Raw genomic sequence first — 18,284 nt, forward strand, 5'->3', positions numbered from 1 at the left:
AAAAACAGAGAGAAAAAAATTAACTTAGACTAAGTGAACAGAAAATGTGTAAAAGGTGGAGTGGTGTGAAAACCAACACTGGCAAAAATAAAAACATCAAGATTTGAATTTCAAATCCTTTTGTTCCTGTGACTAATTTATCTAGAGGGATGTGTATTTATTGAACCTGGGCAATAGTCCTGTCAGGGCACCAGCAGCGGATGAGGAGCAGCCGCCTGAAACAGTCTAGAGCCTGGTCGTAGGAGTTAGGTAGAACCTCCTCCTCTGGAGCCTCCTTATCAAACCAGGACTTCCACTGCTTCTCATTACGACTTATCTGGAATAAACATGTAAGCAGGTCAGATGCAGAAATTCTGGAAAAGATCAGTAAATATCTACACTAAATTTACATCCCACCTGAAAGGAAGACAAAGAATTAAAGCTTGTAAACAACAATAGAGACTGAGATGCATCAATGATCGAAAATGTCTGAGTATGTAACAGACGTCCTATCATTTCACAGCTACAGGCTGCACAACTGCATGCTTCATGTTGAACTCGTTGAAACTTCTTTTCAAAAAGTAAATTCAGTCTTTTTGGTTTATTAAAATTTCTAATAAAAAAAACACTCTATTTAAAAACAAAATTATAATTGAGGATTTCTCTATCAGCTCTAAATTTAAATGTGTTTGCAAAGAAACACAAACACATGTGTGTGAGTCCATATGAGCTGCAAAATATTTGTTTAAATGTTTAACACACCCAGTCACACAGAATAATGTTGTTGTCTTTGTTTATGTATTTAGTACACGTAGCAAATGTATTTTGGTTTCTGTATGTGTGTGCACGTGTGTGTGAGCACGACTGACAAGCCATCATATGTCTGTGGTTTTGTATAAAAGGAAGGATGAAGGGAGCCATAATGAGACTAATATTGATGTGCTTGGCAGAGCAAAAAGACCTGAGAAAAATGTTTGATAAGAACCCAGAGACCACAGTTGTGTGTGTGTGTGTGTGTGTGTGTGTGTGTGTAAGTGTGTGTGTGTGTGTGTGTGTGTGTGTGTGTGTGTGTGTGTGTGTGTGTGTGTGTGTGTGTGTGTGTGTGTGTGTGTGTGTGTGTGTGTGTGTGTGTGTTGCACCTGGTTCAGTATATCAGTGAACTGCCACAGTTTGCTGAGTTCTACAAGATTGAGCCAGGTCATGTCCAGAATCCACTTGGCTGGTTTTTGGGGGCATGCTTTTAGGTCCAGTGATGCCCCTCCTGGATAAGGCAAACAAACACGCACACAAACACATGTTCTAACAATATTAAGGCTCTATTTCAGTCGTTTTTTTCAATACATTTGCATTGGTCTCTAGTATAACTGAATGTATTCTGGGTCATTTTCAGTGGAAAAAAGCTCTGGCGCTTCTCTTTCAGGAAGTAAAAGTTAGTCGTGGAAGAAAACGGCAGGACTTGGAGTCTTGCAGGAAATGCTGGTAGAAGACGATCTTCTTAGCCTGCATGTTAAACTCAGAGTGACGATCATATTTAAAAATAAATAAGTTGTTTCTCAGTTAATCTGCTTTTTAACAAACAGTTATTCCCAAATATTAATTAATTATCTCGCCGCCACAAACTCAATATTCTAGTAGAAAAAAAAGAAATCATGATTTCTGAAGTCACGATTGTTGTGTTGAGCAGGTCAAAGCTGACAGATGGTGAAGCTGCACGCACGTAGCTGACTGTCTGTTCTGCTTTTACAAGTTGTCACTGTTGTGTTTTGTTCCTGCAGCGAGGAGCACGACATTTCTGTGATTCAGTGAACAGCTATAGTGACAACATGTTTATTACTGTTAACATAATATAACATGTTATTACTATTATCAACATGTAGATAATTTTTTGTTGTTTTGTTTTTTTTTTGGGCGGGGGGTTGCAAGATCTTCATTGTGTGTTCTTCTTCTTCTTCTTCTTCTAGCTGTTTTATGATGATTAGCAAGCCACTTCATAGTGCATTACTGCCACCAAGTGGGTATAATAAGTGATGAAAATAATAATAATAATAATATACAAGTGTTCTGGGCCCGAGGCTAGAAAAAAATGTTAAAGGCGCCTACTGCCACCTACCGTTTTGGAGCTTATAACCACAAGTCTTTTGTGTACAATACGAAATAAATTTCATGGGAACTCTGAGCGGTGTCACCTGGGGTGGCCAATTATATTCCAAGGGTGGCATGTGCTCCCCAGGCTACTCCCTGGACACACCACTGGTATTTATCTTTGTTCTTAAGAAGCTAGTTTCTTTCTGATTTGGCATTTGATCAGTAACATGCAGTATAATAAAGCTCATGGGCTCAAGGACTAAGTACCTCCAACTAGCAAAAATGAACCAAATCCATTCACTTAAACACAAGAATATATTAAAATAAATACCTACCTTTAATGAGTGTGTGAAACTCGTCATGCTTGACTTTACAGCTCTGCATGTCAATTTTCAGCGTCAGCAGCAAAGTGAAGAGGAACTTGTGCTCTTCATACAACCCCCTTGCTGCATACCTGTGCACTTCAAAGGTCATGAACTCTATGATGTTGGAAATCCGTTTGTTGGGGATGGGACTTTTAGAAGATCTGTTGAGGTAAAACATTATTGTTTTGTTTAATTGATCATAGGTTTTAAGCTCCTCCTACAAAAGCATTCTAGTTCCAAGACATAAAAGAACACAATGTGTGGCTGGACCATTCGGAGAGTTAGTGCCAGCAAAAATCAGCTTAATTTAAAAAGACCTATTTTAAAATAGTATCATAAAAGCATCATAAAAGCATTATCATTTCCATTTTAGAGGTAAACCTGTTTTTTAAACAGAGGCTTTACAGTTTCAATGTGACAGGATGAAATTAATCCAGATTAGCATTCAGTGTTGCTTCTGGTATGAGCAAAATAAGGAAGAATAGATTAGCGGAAATACTGAAAATACTCTTCGTATGCAAAACAGCATGCACAAGTTAGTATAGGTATTCACAAAAACAAAATTTTTAAACAGTCATAAACTCAGATAGAAAACCTCATGTGAATCTAAGGAGATTTTTGTTTCCTTCATATAAAATCTAAGACACATATGTCAGACTCAAGGCCCGCGGGCCGCATTTTTATGTGGCCCGCGAGATAAATATCAAAAATATATTAAAACTGGCCCGCTGGCCGATTTTACCGCAATGACTTCAACTCCCAGGATGCTTTGCGGCGTCAGCGCGGAGCCGACGCGCCCCCTCCTTTGTGTTTTTTCCAGCGCCTGCTGCTGTCTGCAGCTCCGCTGTCTCGGACAAACTACACTCCTCTCACTCAGCGCCGAGGTCACTCAGCTATTTTCTGACGCTGAAGCCCAGAAACGGAGATTCTAGCCGCTCAGTAATGTGTTCACGACTGAAAGAGAAAGTTTTCCAACTGATGTCCAGACAGAGCTGATATAACTCCAGCGAGCAGCGACACGCTCAAACCAGCATGAGTCTGTGGTTGCTGTCGTGTTTCCTCCCCGACACACAACAACGTGGTCAAGCTGCTCAGACATGTTCAGCAGCACAAACCTATGTGAGCACCTGTTGTCATCTAATGTTGTCATTATTATGATGAAGATGAACAAAACAGCAGGAGTCTCCTTCTCAGCTCAGATCAACCCCATGATGCAGGTATCTGGCTGGAACAGGTGAGCATCACAGTAAACCAGTGGAGCAAACTGAGCTTTAAATATGTTGGTTTTATGCTCTTTTTCTGCTCCAAAACATGAAAGTTAACAGGTGAGATGTTGCATTTTCATTTAAGATAAAATGATATTTTTATTTTGTTGTTGGCACGTGAGAAAAGATTTAAAAGATTTAAAGATTTAAAAGATTTTAAAAATGCTGATTATACCACAAGTAATGAATACCACTGATGCCTTTTATTTAAAACTGACTTGCTCGTGTGTAATTTGGTTATTCCACATTCAGTGTTAATGCAGAAATAAGTTTGTTTCCAAATTTAAAGGTTCAAAATTGTATATATGTTGATAAAGAAAATGTGCAAATTTGCCGTCACTTTTTCAAAAAATATTAAGTTTGGCCCTCGACTCCGTCCCAGAGTTTCATTTCGGCCCCTTGTGAGTTTGAGTTTGACACCCCTGATCTAACACATCTGTATTAGGGCTTAAGCAACGTGACTTGGGTTTGGTTTGTTTATCATTTTAGGGTCTCAGAGATACTAATGAAGCGTGTAGTTTCCTTATTACGTCCCAGATTGCCTTTGCATGCCTTGCCAGTGCAAAAGGGATCTATTAGCCTGCAGGCTGCACATAATAAACATTGCACAATGAAACTGAACAATGAAATAAGCTCTTTAATAAAACAGATGCACAGACTAAAATCCTTACAGCATATTAGTTTCAAAAAAAGAAAATCATCTATTTTGACAACTGGTACATTTTTAACCTCTCTTGTTTTTATGGGTATTACATTGACTCTATGTCAAAATTTTGAACTCTGTTAGTCTCACACTGGGCCTGCAGGGTGGAAATGAGAACCAGGATTAGAAAATAATCTGAACGAGAACGATTGGGTTGGATTAGAGGAAGGGTGCCCAAACCTGGTCCTGAAGGGCAGGAATTCAGCAGGTTTTAGTTTTAACCCTGCTTCAACACACCTGATTTCAATCAGCAGGTGATTGATTAGCAGGCTTCTGCGGAGCATAATGAGCCGCTGCACAGGTGATTCAGCCATTGAACCAAGTGTGTTGTAGCAGATAAACCACACCCCTGGATTAGAGGGAACAGATAGGAACTATTTAGCTTCAAACATGTTTAATTGGAGTTGGACTCAGAGATAGGGTGAACAGTTTGGACGTTTGGCAGACTCCAGAGTAGAGCAGCTGCTCCTCCACATCGAGAGGAGCGAGCTGACATGGTTGGTGTCTTTGGTGAGAACGTCCCCTGAACGCCTCGCAGGGAGGTGTGTCAGCCATGTGCGGAGGCCCCCGGATAAGGAAGTGAAAAAGGACAGACTGATGTTTAGTATAATTTGATCTTTTAAAAAAATGAAAATAAATTTTAGAGTCATTCTAATCTGATGAATAAAGGACAATCGGTGACACCAGATACTAAAAATGACACATTACCAAGAGATGCGAGATTTGTAAGCCAGTTTTGTTTGGCAGATTTTGTCAATGTTTAGAAAGGAATCATGTTAACATGAGAAAATTGTGTGTTTATATATTTTATATATAAATATGAGTGTAAGTATAAATAAAATGTCATTTAACTTAATTCATTACTTACTTTGCAAGGGAATGATCAAAAAGTCTCAGAAACTGCCTGAGAGATGACTGATACATGACGTTAACCATACTCATCTCAGTCATCAGGAAATACAGAATACTGCCCCTTGTGGCCACTGAAATCACAGAAAACCAAATGGGAAAGTAGTTAATATATTTGAAATTAAGTTACATCAGCCATGGCTTCTATCATTAAATAAAATAATAAAATCTTGACTTTGGGGACTTACAGTTCACCTTAAAAATTAACGCTTAAAGTACAAGTCCACTCATTTTTTCCCCACATATTTGCTGTGGTCTCTAGTATAAATGAATGCCTTGTAAGATGATCTCTGTGGGGAAAATGTTCATCAGTGGAGGGAAGAGCTGAAGGCGGCGAGATTCGTCTTCATCTTCTTCTTCAGTGATGCTTAACGACAGCCTGACTCTTTCAAAGTTGCATTACTGCCACCTCCCTTACCAGCAACTCACTACACTTCTAAAAAGAAAACCCCACGGTCTCCCAAACAGTCCAGTAATTCCCCCAAAACAAAAAGTATTCTCCCTCCCCACAACTTCAGCCAACTGAACTACCAGACTCTCAAACCAGACATCCCCTGTACACGTGGCAGAATTTGGAGACTTATTTTCCTGATATTTGGACATCTCTCCTCTGATTGGCTAAAAGCAACATGACTCGACCACTGACTCTGTTTACTCTGCAATGTTGATGTTTTATATCCACAAATAACACAAGCCTGGAGGAGTTCTGCTGTGTGGTGGAGTTGCTGATGCTAACGATTAGCTTCTACTAACTGAGACGTTCTCTGCTGTTTCCTGGATGCCAAAAAACAGCCTTCCCCGTCGAGTCCATGAATGCTAATTTGACATCGCAACTATCAGCAGCATAGGAAAAGGGGTAGAAGACTGTTTTCAAGTTTAGCTTGAATGTTAAACTCAGTGACCGACCATATTTCAAAAATAACCCTAAAAAAGTGGTTTCTCAGTGAACTTCCTATTTAAACAACTTACATTTAAAATCAACATACTATAAGGATTCCTTTATTAACGTTCCCAATACTGTTAACTATTAAGTGTCCTTAAGGTTAGGACAAATGGTGTGTGTCTGCTTAGCATAACTTAATATTAACATTAATATTAAGCAGTTGTAAATATTTTAATAGTTTATTAATGCTTAATAATGCACTGGGTAACATTAATAAAGGGACCCTTAGTGTAAAGTGTAAATAGAAGTTTGCCTCCCCATCTGTTGTCAGAACCTACCGGGTCGGTATTCCTCTCTGGCAGCGTTGATCTGAATCTCCGTCTCTGCAGCGATCTGCAGTTTCTGAGTGACTTCCTCTGCTGTTTGCTTTGTGTTGCTGAGCACAAGAATCAGACTCTCATCATCCACCAGTGAACCCTACAAAAAGGAATTAAAAGAAAAGAGAGGAACATAAGCCAGTCGTGTGGGGGTGAAAATCATGAAGGAAGGTTTTTTGATAGAATCTAGATCTACGTAGTTCCCTCGCCTGTGTGCTGGTCAGCCTGTACAGAAGGTTATCTTCAAGTTCCTTCATCTTCCTCTTGTTGTACGCCACATCTTCTAAGAGATCTGTCCTCTCCTTCTCCATTTCCTAGAGTTGTGAAAACACAGAAACACATACGCACATACAGGCCATGAGATCATAAAAATCACAAGTCTTTGTTTTTAAGAGTTTGAACTTGACCAAATTAAGGCTTTTTAGAACATACCACAGTCTGAAAGGACATTTTAGGCTGAGAGGGTAAGATCCATTTAAAACAACTCTAACATGAATAAGACTTTATGACATTTGACTTTTTTATAATATTGTAGATAAGCATGATATCGTATCGTCTAACTTTTAAATGGCCTTTGTCTCAGGCTTAAAAATGTCTGCTAACAAGAACACTGAAAAGAAGGAAAGCCGATTTTTATGTCATTACATTAAACGCCTCAGTGACATGCACACAGTGTCACGCTCTTGTACCAAATGGGCTTTAATCCCCTACCTGCAATAAACCTCAGTCAAGCAGAGAAAACCCTTAAGGAATCTATGCCTTTGTGAAATGATGCATTCAATTTAATGTTGTTGGGCTTTATAGTGAAAAGGTCGTAAACTGCCTCGTTTATTTGGACTTTTGCCTTTAAAAAGTTTTGCTTTCTTTAAATTGGTCTGAATGTGTAGTTTTTTAGACTTTGTGAAATATTTTGAAGTTTCTCTTTGGCATTAGTTACCTTTAATTAACCTTAAATTAACCTGAAAATTTCATATAAACGTCTGTTTCTTTTTATGTCACCTAAACCCATGGTTCATGTGGGGTTCTGTGGAGGTACTTTAACTGTTCATATCTTTCCTATTGTAGATAGCTCTTAGATTGGAGAAACAGAGATTAGTTCTAATATTAAAACACTAAAAACATTTAAAATATTTCATGGAAGTTTATGAAAATGCTATTTAATGACTTGTAAATCTCCATGAAATCTACATTTCATGGATATTCTGGCAGTTATTGTGAAATTTCAGTCATGGAGAAATTACACTATTCTACATAAATAACCACATGTGAAAGTAAGCTGATGGTGGTGTAAAAGTTTATATCATAGCATTCATACGGTGTAAACATATCCAGGTCATGGTAGTCCAAGCCTGGATTACCAAGAGCTGAGAAGGAGGATCTTAAAATATATTCTAAATTTAACAGGCAGCCAATGGGAAGCTAAGGTAGGAGAGACAATATCTCTCCTTTTAATTCTCATCAGAACTCTAGCTGCAGCATTTTGGACAAGCTGAAGACTTTTAACTACATTCTGTTGACTTCCTGATAGTATTGAATTACAGTAATCCAGTCTTGATGTAATAAATGCATGAACTAGTTTTTCAGCATCACTCCTGGAAAGGATGGTTCTGATTATGATCAAATTATGTAAAAAACTGAATTTGTCCAACATCTCAAACTGTTTACTGTCCACTTGTTTCATTTTTTCCAAGACATTTTTTCTTAGCATGAAATTTATCCTAATGCAGATTTAAAAACTCCACTGATTATTTTTATATGCTAAAACGGTGTATTTTTATTTTTATTCTATCCATATTCAACACCTGTTGCAGCTAACAAGCCATTATTTTCATCTTGCATGAGTCTCATTTCATGGTCATCCATTAGGCAGACAAGAAAGGAAGCAGTTCTCAGTACCACCAGCCCTTTCAAAGTCACATTCAATGAGTCCTTTGCTCTTGTCTATTTACAACACAGTATTCAGTGGGAATGACTCAAGTTTCTGACATTTTAAAGGTGTTTTGTATTGATGCATACAATCTCTATTTCACGGTGACTAGTTTTTTCTTTACACTCTGTTACATATCGCGGTATAAAACCTCAAAATGTCACACAGTTTATTAGAAACCAAATGAGACTTGCAGCAGGGAAAATGGTAGAAAGCTTTAAAAGAATGATTTTTCAATGAGAACCCTCTTTGAAAAAAACGGATGCACAAAAACTCATTGCTGGAGACACAACCATGATATTTTTAAATTAGTCGCTAAATTACATGTTAGGTATTATTTGAGTTGCACCTGTTTCTCCATGAGGATGACGCGACCCAGCAGCTGGTCCTCTAGTCCTCTCATAGTGACGGTGAAATCAATGATAGAGGAGCGAGCGCTGATTTCAGGAGTGTAAGATGGGTTAGGGAGCTTGGTGGTCATATAAAGAGTAAAGCCCTTCATAACATCAACCTCTTTGTCACCAACTTTCACCTGAGAACATGATAATCCAGAGAGATAAATTTAAAAGTTTATTAGTAACATCGAATTTAATGGAGATACTTAGAAAATATGATCAAAATCCTTATCAAACAAATTTAAAAAATGTGTTTTTTACCAGAATAAAGCAAGTATTATGTTTTTAAAACCTGTTAATTAGTGCATAAACTATTATTGTATTTCAACATTTAATAACAATCTAATTATCCATCTGTTTGTCAGTTCCTGAAGCTGTCGACTGCAGACACCTTCACTTCCTTCCAACTTCCGGATATTAATATAAACGAATGCTTTTCAGTGAAAACACACACACACACACACACACACACACACACACTTGCTTGGAATCCCTTTTTGTATTATGAAGCCCAGAGATGTCTGGCTGATTGTGTTCTCTGTGAGCCACACGCTTGATGTCAGTCAGTAAATACAAGTGCGTGTTTCTTTTAGATTTGTGTTTCGTTTGACAATTGCATAAAACACAGTGAAGAAATACATTTCAATACAATTTCCATTGAGAAAGAAAATGTAAGAATAGATTTGATGTGATGTATAGTGAAATAACACCTTCCTGGATGAAAGGGGAAATTAATTTGCAAATAAACAGCAGTTTTCTAGAAATTACTTAACCCTTTTTACCCAGGAACACAGACAGAATGTATTCACAAGTGCATATAAATGCTTCACATGTGCATATAAATGCTTTTAGAGAGGTTCAGAGCGATTTACTAGCAGGAAGATTAATTTAGTTTTGCTTCATGTTTCACACATACATGTATATTACCCGTCATGAGTCAAGAAACCACTTCTAAAGCTTGACTCATTGCTGCCATATTTGCAAATAAAATGACGACAAATAAAAAACCACTCAAACCATAATGTGCAATTTTCCAAATTAAAATTAAGTTGACCATAGCATAAAATCATGCTATCATCATCTGACAGAAAAAGCATTCTATTACGTTTCATGGTCAACAAAAGGTAAAAGCACAAAAATACTTAGCAGGGAGGACACAGTTTTCTGGGTTCTCCTTGTCTTGTCTACACTGTAGCTAGTCCTAGCTACAAAATTAATAAATAAATACAACAACAACAACAACAATAATAACATCTTAGGCTCCTATCTTTAATAAAACAAGAAGTTTTTCATGTCAGAAACTGTTATTTGTAAGACGAGATAAGAGTCTAGGTACACTATAGAGCTCCGGACGTCACGTGACTCTCAGAGAGTGGATGCCATGTTGGCAGGCAACGAATGTAAACAAAATGAACGGGATCGGCTTGGATTTTACTTCGTCGGAGTTTACTTCACACTTTAAAACCGAAGAAATCGTTTTATATAGTCAGAAATTAAATAGACTAAACATCTCCGACCCTTACCGTGCCCCTGGGATACTTTTTAAAAACGCCAGAAGCTGTCGGAGCGGACTTCTTACCGGACCTGGCCGGGGAACCCCTTGGGATTCCCCCAGAGGAACTGGCCCAAGTGACTCCAGATAAGCGGATGAAAATGGATGGATGGACAAATAACAGATTTACATGTAAGAAGTTTAAATAGAGTGCTGTGCTGTTTGAATGTATAAACTGAACGCCAAGAGAAATCACTAGTCTGATTTTTTCCATGAATAAAATAAATATGTCAGGCAGGAGCGTCTCAGGATCTGTCTGAGATCTGTCTCTGTGAGACAGATAATAGCAATCCAAAGTGCTTCTTATGTGTGATCTGACAATTGATCAACCATTGCTTAAAATGAAATACAGCTTAGCCGGTTAATTGTTGTGATCATAAAACACGTAAACAGCAGCATGCAGAACTCACGAAGCAACGTTTTACATTATGTTTACTTGTTGCTATGAGTAATAAGACAGAAAAAGCCACACCAAAATAAGTTTAGGAAGCCCACTAAGAATCGTAATAAAAGCATTTAAAATAAATACCATACACAGTTGAGGAAACGTTGGTTTAAGTACCTGATATGAAGCGGTCGCTAAATAAGCGAAAACCTTTACTCTCGGAATCCCACAGTTTCATTTTAGCCCGGTCACTAGTGCGTTTTATTACAATGATCCAACGTTTGCGGCATTCCGGACTTCGGGGAATCCTGTAGATGGCTCGTCCCTTATCTCGTCTGCGTCTGTTCTGCATCCTGGGGCACAACAGGAATCTACCATATTTCCCGTTTGATTGAGTTTTCTGACAATAACAAATAGTCCAGCTGCCGGCTTCTGCCTGCCAATATGGCGCCGTTTCGATGTGAATTGTTGCATGCCGGGAGAAGTGACGTCAACTCCCGGAGCGCTATGGTTGGTATTAGCTTTCATTACTTCAAATGACTAATTACCTGACAGCAAGCTGTTAGAAATATTCAATTATATTTGTCCCTCCATAAAAAGCATCCCTTTAAATTGAATTCTAACTGTATTTTTTATTACATGCCATGAAAACATTTATAGTACTTCTTGTGCAACCGCTGATAAGAAGAAAGGCAAAAGCAATGTTTTTTTTTACAAAAAAGGCAAACAAACAAGAAGCTGATTTTATAGTTTCTCTATGCATGTATGTCGTCCAGTATAGTTCCTATGATTGGAGTTGGAAACCTCCAGTGGGTCACAAAGAACTCTACAGGGGGTCTTGAGAGGATTTCTAAAAATCTAAATAAAACTGAAAAACAATGTCTGTTACTAAATTCCTATAAGTGTTGGTGAGCTGGAGTGGTTTCTTTATGCCCTCAATCATTTACCTTTTTAATAGGTTTTCAAGAGGTTTTTAGGAGGTATCGTCAAATACAAAGACATATTTGGGGCGACGGTGGCACAGGAGTTAAGTGCTCGCCCCGTAATCGGAAGGTTGCAGGTTCGAGCCCAGTCTGTCGCTGTCATTGTGTCCTTGGGCAAGACACTTAACCCACGTTGCCTGCTGGTGGTGGTCGGAGGGACCGGTGGCGCCTGTGCTCGGCAGCCTCGCTTCTGTCAGTGCGCCCCAGGGCAGCTGTGGCTACATCGTAGCTCATCCCCACCAGTGTGTGAATGTGTGTGTGAATGGGTTAATGACTGATTGTGTTGTAAAGCGCCTTGAGGGGTTCCAGGACTCTAGAAGGCGCTATATCAAATACAGGCCATTTTACCAAATTTGTGTCACAGTTGCTATTTTGTGGCTCTGATCCTGAAAAGTCTGGGAACCACTGATGTTGTCAATATAAAAGTGTGGTTGTAATATTGATGGCTTCATTTTAGACTAATATTCAAATAATAGGGAAACTTACTTAAAGTAAATTAAGCAATACAGGGCAACTATTTCTATGAACCTTTTCATAAACAGGTGAAATACATGTGAAAGTAGAAGAAACCAGATGTGACAAACACAAGAAAAAGCAGGAATACATGTTCTCTGCACAGCCTTTCTGCTCACTCTCGGAGTGAACCATCAATAAACACTTTTTGAACAGATGATCTAGCTGCTTAGAGCAACTGAGTACTACCAAATGTTCAGCACTTTCAGTCAGCAGTCCAAATGAATCAACCTGTTCTGCAGAAGGACCACCAGAACTCAAAGCACACCAGCACAGAAAGACACGAAAGGTAAGCAGAGGGGTTGTTTACTTTGTAAGTGGAGCCTGATTTAATGAAGTTCTTCTCTAGAACGTTGTCGAGCGCAGGGTCCAGCTCCTCCCCAACATCCTCAATCAGTAGGGGGCGGCCAAGAGACAAGCTATCCTCAAGGTGGTTCTTGAAGTACTTGTGGTTCAATGAAGTAATCTGAGGGCAGATTTTCAAAAAGCATTAAATATGTGCAATACAATTTCAAACCCCATCTAACAGCCTGCTAACTGGCTTCAAATGAGTCAACATGCATTCAGTGCTTTATTCCATTAAATTAGTCTAATTTAGGGCAAAACGCTACAACATGAACCAGTGTTTAAAATACATAAAAATTGAATAAAAAGCTGACGTTGAATACCAAAAAGAGGGATTTAAATCTGCAGCCCTGTGACTTTAGGACACTCGTAATTCGTTAGCAGAATGCATTCACTCAGACTAGAGATTGTCACTAACAGGGGTAGTGACCTTGGATGAGCTCATAATGCCTGCAGTTTTACTTTGTCCAATGTGCTGTCCATGCTGGCAATCAAAAGAGCCAGGAGCAAACAAACCCTGCAGAAGAAGAGAATCTGGGACTTTTTTTTATCACACAATGTCAGCTACAGAACAGAACTGATCAGGAGGTGCTTTTTAAAGTTTAAGTTACTGACTTACAGATGAAAATTCAGTATTCACAAATCTGTTGAATGACTAATTATCTGCACCATGTCAAATCAGGTCCAACTAAAAGTTGCAGATAAAAAAATTCCCAAACCTGCAGCTCATTTCTAGCTTCTTTGTTCTTGATCCAGATTTTTCCTTGTGTCTGAGGGTCAATAAGTAGAGGGAAGCGGGCAGCTTTGGTCACAATGATGCCATTCTGAATGGACAGGTCATCACTTGGAAGTCCCTGTAAAATGTAGGAGGAAAGACTTGGTGGTACTCAGAAACTGTCCTATAAAGTCATTTTTCTTACAATTGGAAGCTGTTCCTTGAGCTTCTATATAACATAAAAAATTTTGTTGGCTCAAGAATCTTGAAAAATGGCTAATTACAACTCTAGTATAGCCCGGCAATTGACCCTTTGCACGTGACGTCACACCACTCATGTGACTGCCCCCTTCGCATGATGGACGGCAAAAAGACCGTTTACACCCATAGAAACTCCAGTGAAGGTAGTCACAACAAGCCAGTTTGTAGCCTTTTATCGTTTTAATTCAGTTGATTTGACAGTAAAATGGTTTTGGCTTGCTGCGTGGTTGGCTGCACTGAGACAAGGACGTAAACTCAACTCGTTTTTTCTTTTTAATAACTTTGATGGAGACTGAGGACGGAGATGAACTGCAGCGATCAATCAATCAAGCGGACTAGCAGGCCTCAGATTTGCAGCGAACATGTTTTTTATTGGGTAAGATTAACGTTAATTTATTTCACGAGGAAGACAGGGACAGGGATAAATGTGATGTGTTTGTTTATACTAGTTATTGATAATCCTGATGGATGGGTATTTCACCACGGAGGCTGCGCTCCGTCCACTGTAGTGTAAAGCGAGACAATTATTAACAATATTAAAGCTCCTATGTATGATTACGTGTGTTAAATCAGAATCAGAATCAGAAGTTTTTATTGCCATATGTGTGCCAAGTCACAACATTAGGAAATTGCTCTGGTATTTTGGTGCAGAAGGTAAGATAGAAAAAAAATAAAAATAAAAAAATAATTAAGAGATAAGAAAATATAAGAACTAATAAAACACTCATGATAAAATTATTAATGTAAAAAGTGGCAAGAATTAGACAAGCAGCTATCTACTCCGTGTAGGTATTAATCTGAGTATTTGTTGAATGGTTCAAGCACAGCATCGGGTCACGTGACTGGGACCAATCAACTTGAGTGGGCTGCCCTAGGATGTTCATTCAAAAGTCCAACTGCAGAGGGGAAGAAACTGTTTTTGTGGCGAGAGGTTCTGGTCCGAATGGATCTGAGCCTTCTGCCAGATGGGAGCGAGTCGAAGAGACTGTGTCCAGGGTGAGACGAGTCAGCTATTATCCGACCTGCACGCCTCAATGTCCTAGAGGTGTACAGATCTTGAATGGAGGGGAGTTTGCAGCCAATGACCTTCTCTGCAGAGCGCACGACACGCTGCAGCCTCTTCTTGTCCCTGGTGGTAGCTCGAGCGTACCACACGGTGATGGAGGAGGTGAGGATGGACTCGATGATAGCGGTGTCGAACTGCCTCATCGACTGTGGTGATAGGTTGAATTTCTTCAACTGCCTCAGGAAGTACATCCTCTGCTGGGCCTTTTTTCTGATGGTGGTGATGGTGGGCTCCCATTTGAGGTCCTGGGTGATGGTGGTGCCCAGGAAGCGACATGAGTCCACCATCGTGATGGGAGTGTCAGACAGGTTTAAGGGGGATGGGGTGTGTGTGTTTCCTAAAGTCCACAACAACCTCCGCTGTCTTCTGGGTGTTTAGCACCAGGTTGTTGTGGCTGCACCAGGACACCAGCCGTTCAGCCTCCATTCTGTAAGCGGACTCATCCCCATTAGAGATGAGTCCGATGATGGTGGTGTCATCAGCAAACTTAATTAGTTTGACAGACTCATGCTTGGAGGTGCAGCTGTTGGTGTACAGGGAGAAGAGCAGAGGGGAAAGAACACAGCCCTGTGGTGAGCCGGTGCTGATGGTCTGTTGGTCCGAGACATTCTTCCCCAGCCTGACTTGTTGTTTCCTGTCTGTCAGGAAGTCAGTGATCCACCTGCAGATGGGGTCAGGCACGTTCATCTGGGACATTTTGTCTTGGAGGAGGTCTGGCAGGATTCGTGTGTTAAGAGACCTGAACTGCTTCTTTACATCTGCTTCATAAATGTGTAGGTTTGTGGTGGAGGTGTGTGATGTGAAGTCCTCATGAGTGGGGAGTGAGGGGGAGGGTGATGAAGGTAAATTCCACAGTGATGGTGATGGCTCTGTAGTGGGGAGTGGCTGACCAATGTCTCTATTGTTGGGGCTGGACGAGGAGTGAGGCCTGCCTGATGGCTCATCAAACCGACAGTAGAAATTGTTTAGGTTGTTTGCCAAGAGCAGATTATCAGTGGAGGCGAGGGTTCTGGGTTTGTAGTTGGTGATGTTCCAGAAACTTTTCCACACAGAGGTTGGGTCGTTTTCAGAGATTTGCTGCTGCATTTTGTCATGATGCTGGTGTTTTGCTTTGACCAATTCTTTGCTGAACCTGTTTTTAGTGTCTCTGTAGGAGTCCTTGTCCCCCCTTTTGAATGCATCTCTCTTTTCTAGCCACAGCTGTTTGAGTTTAGGGGTAAACCAGGCTTTGTCATTGTTATAACTCACCCTGGTGTGTGATGGTTGATGCTGTCCTGACAGAAGTGGATGTAGGAGGTGACGGTATCTGTGAACTCATCTAAACTGTCTGAGGTGGCCTTCATTACCTCCCAGTCTGTGGTCTCAAAGCATGTGCGAAGCTCATCTATGGCATCTGTGTTCCACTGTCTTGTGGACTTCACAACAGGCTTGGAGAGTTTTAGCCTTTGTTTGTAAGCTGGGATCAAATGGATGGTCACGTGGTCAGAGAGTCCAAGCGCAGCACGCGCTACTGCATGATAGGCTCCTGTTACTGTGCTGTAACAGTGGTCCAGGGTTTTCCCCTCTCTGGTTGGACATTTTATATACTGTTGAAATTTGGGAAGCTCCTGGCTCAGATTTGCTTTGTTAAAGTCTCCAAGTACAATGATGAGTGAATCCGGGTATGTCCGCTCTATGCACAGTATCTCTTCTGCGAGCGCACGCTGAGCCTCGTGCACGTCCGCGTCAGGTGGGATGTAAACAGCGCCTAGAATGAATGAGGCAAACTCCCGCGGAGAGTAAAATGGTTTACAGTTTGTGAAAAGATATTCCAGAGATGGAGAACAATGCTGTGCGATCACTGTGACATCTGTGCACCAACCATTATTGATGTAAAAACACACGCCTCCACCTGTGGTCTTGCCAGAGAGAGTCGCTTCCCGATCTGCGCGGATGAGGTGAAACCCCTCCAGCTGGAGCGCGCAGTCGGGGGTGTCCTCACTGAGCCATGTTTCAATGAAGCATAGAACCCCAGATGAGGAGAAGTCTCTGTTTATGTTCCACATCAGGGTCAGCTCGTCCATTTTGTTGCGGAGTGAGCGCACATTGGAGAGGAAGATCCCAGGTAGAGCCGTGCGCAGTCCCCGTCTCCTCAGACGCACGAGCGCGCCCGCTCGTTTGCCTCTCCTCCTGCGTCTCACTTTCCTGATCAAAGTAGATATTGAATCGGCCCCGGATGCAACAAAAAACGAGGTTAAGTCCACCGGAATCATAGTGTTGTAACTTATGAGTTCTTCTCTTGAGTAGGAGAACCCAGATACGCAATTTACACACAAAAACAGAACAATAACAGCGCACCAAAGTACCAGGGCAGCCATCTGCGGCGCCATCTTGGATGCTTACATTATTTATTTATTTATATGAGCGTCGGCGTTAAGAGATCTTCTCATTCCGGTGTGAGAGCAGCAGCTGAACCCGGTAACACCACCAGCAACAGAAGCTGGTAGGGATCCGGACTTTTTAAAAATCAGCCTTGGTGTAAAGTAAAACGCTGTTTATAACATAAAGTTATAAATCCAGAGGGGTGAATTTAGGCAAAGTCAGCAACATGTTTACATCGGTGAACAGCTGCAGACAGAACGTAAGCTAACGTTGGTAAGCTAGTTAACATACTGCTCTCTATGAGCCCCCACTAGGTGCTACTTCTTCTGATAACTGAACTGGGCATGAGCTAGTTGAAGGAATGCTGGAGGAGTTTTGTTTTTGTTTTGATCGCAAAAACAATTTCAGGCTCTACTTTTCCTTTTGTTTAGTACTCGTGTCGCTCACTATTTACATGCTTTTGCCGTCCACCATGGTGGACCCAGGTGATTAAGTGACGTTGGTGCAAAGGGTCAATACAAAGACTGGTTTGCCCCGCCCACTTGGCAAGGACGTGACTACTAAATGAGCTGAATGCTGATTGGCTAGTTTTCCCCAATGGCACATAAATCATCAATGGTAAAGGTGCGGTTCACTGTTGATGACTGAGGAGCAAAGTGACAAGGACAAGGATCACAAGCTATGGATCTATCTGGCATTCTTTCATTGCAGTACATTCTTGAACATCCTTCTTCGTTGTTTTCCTCTCATTGTCCACTAAGGACATTAGTAGCTAAGACTAGCATTAGCATTCACTTGAGCTAGCATTAGCAGTAGCTCAGGCCATCGTTGCACTGCAAACTGAAACTGAGATATGCTAATGTAAGCTGGTGTCTTTGGTTTGGTACAATAGACACCCCAGGCTGACTATATTTGACAACAAGCTAAACACAGTTTAAATTCTAGGACCTCTTTAAGAAACAGATTGCTGGTTAATATGTGTTTATGTATTATTTGACCAGAACTTGTTACAAATTTTTCCAAAGTTTTGTATTTTGCAGCACAGTTATTGGAAAATCTGGTAAATTATTTTTTTCATAAAAAGTATTTAATGCAGTGTTTTAAGTGCCAGCACTTTAAAATTTTACCTTTCAGCGTACCAGGACTTTTTTCTATCGTACGGTACTGTTACTTTTTTCGACCATTTATCAAATCCTCCATCTGGTTAACAAAGGT

General features: G+C 40.4%; 1 protein-coding gene across 1 annotated transcript in view; it reads right to left on the minus strand.

Moving 5' to 3' along the window:
• dnah5 (dynein, axonemal, heavy chain 5) overlaps window positions 1–18,284 on the minus strand; it is a 133,733-nt gene that overhangs the window by 15,592 nt on the left and 99,857 nt on the right. Inside the window, 9 exon segments of the mRNA XM_070551922.1 lie at window positions 160–316; window positions 1,119–1,240; window positions 2,400–2,590; window positions 5,266–5,380; window positions 6,528–6,666; window positions 6,776–6,880; window positions 8,843–9,025; window positions 12,632–12,787; window positions 13,386–13,520. Of these exon segments, the coding sequence (XP_070408023.1) occupies window positions 160–316; window positions 1,119–1,240; window positions 2,400–2,590; window positions 5,266–5,380; window positions 6,528–6,666; window positions 6,776–6,880; window positions 8,843–9,025; window positions 12,632–12,787; window positions 13,386–13,520 (1,303 nt within the window).

The sequence above is a fragment of the Nothobranchius furzeri genome, chromosome 5 (assembly GCF_043380555.1).
Source record: "Nothobranchius furzeri strain GRZ-AD chromosome 5, NfurGRZ-RIMD1, whole genome shotgun sequence".
NCBI classification, from domain to species: domain Eukaryota; kingdom Metazoa; phylum Chordata; class Actinopteri; order Cyprinodontiformes; family Nothobranchiidae; genus Nothobranchius; species Nothobranchius furzeri.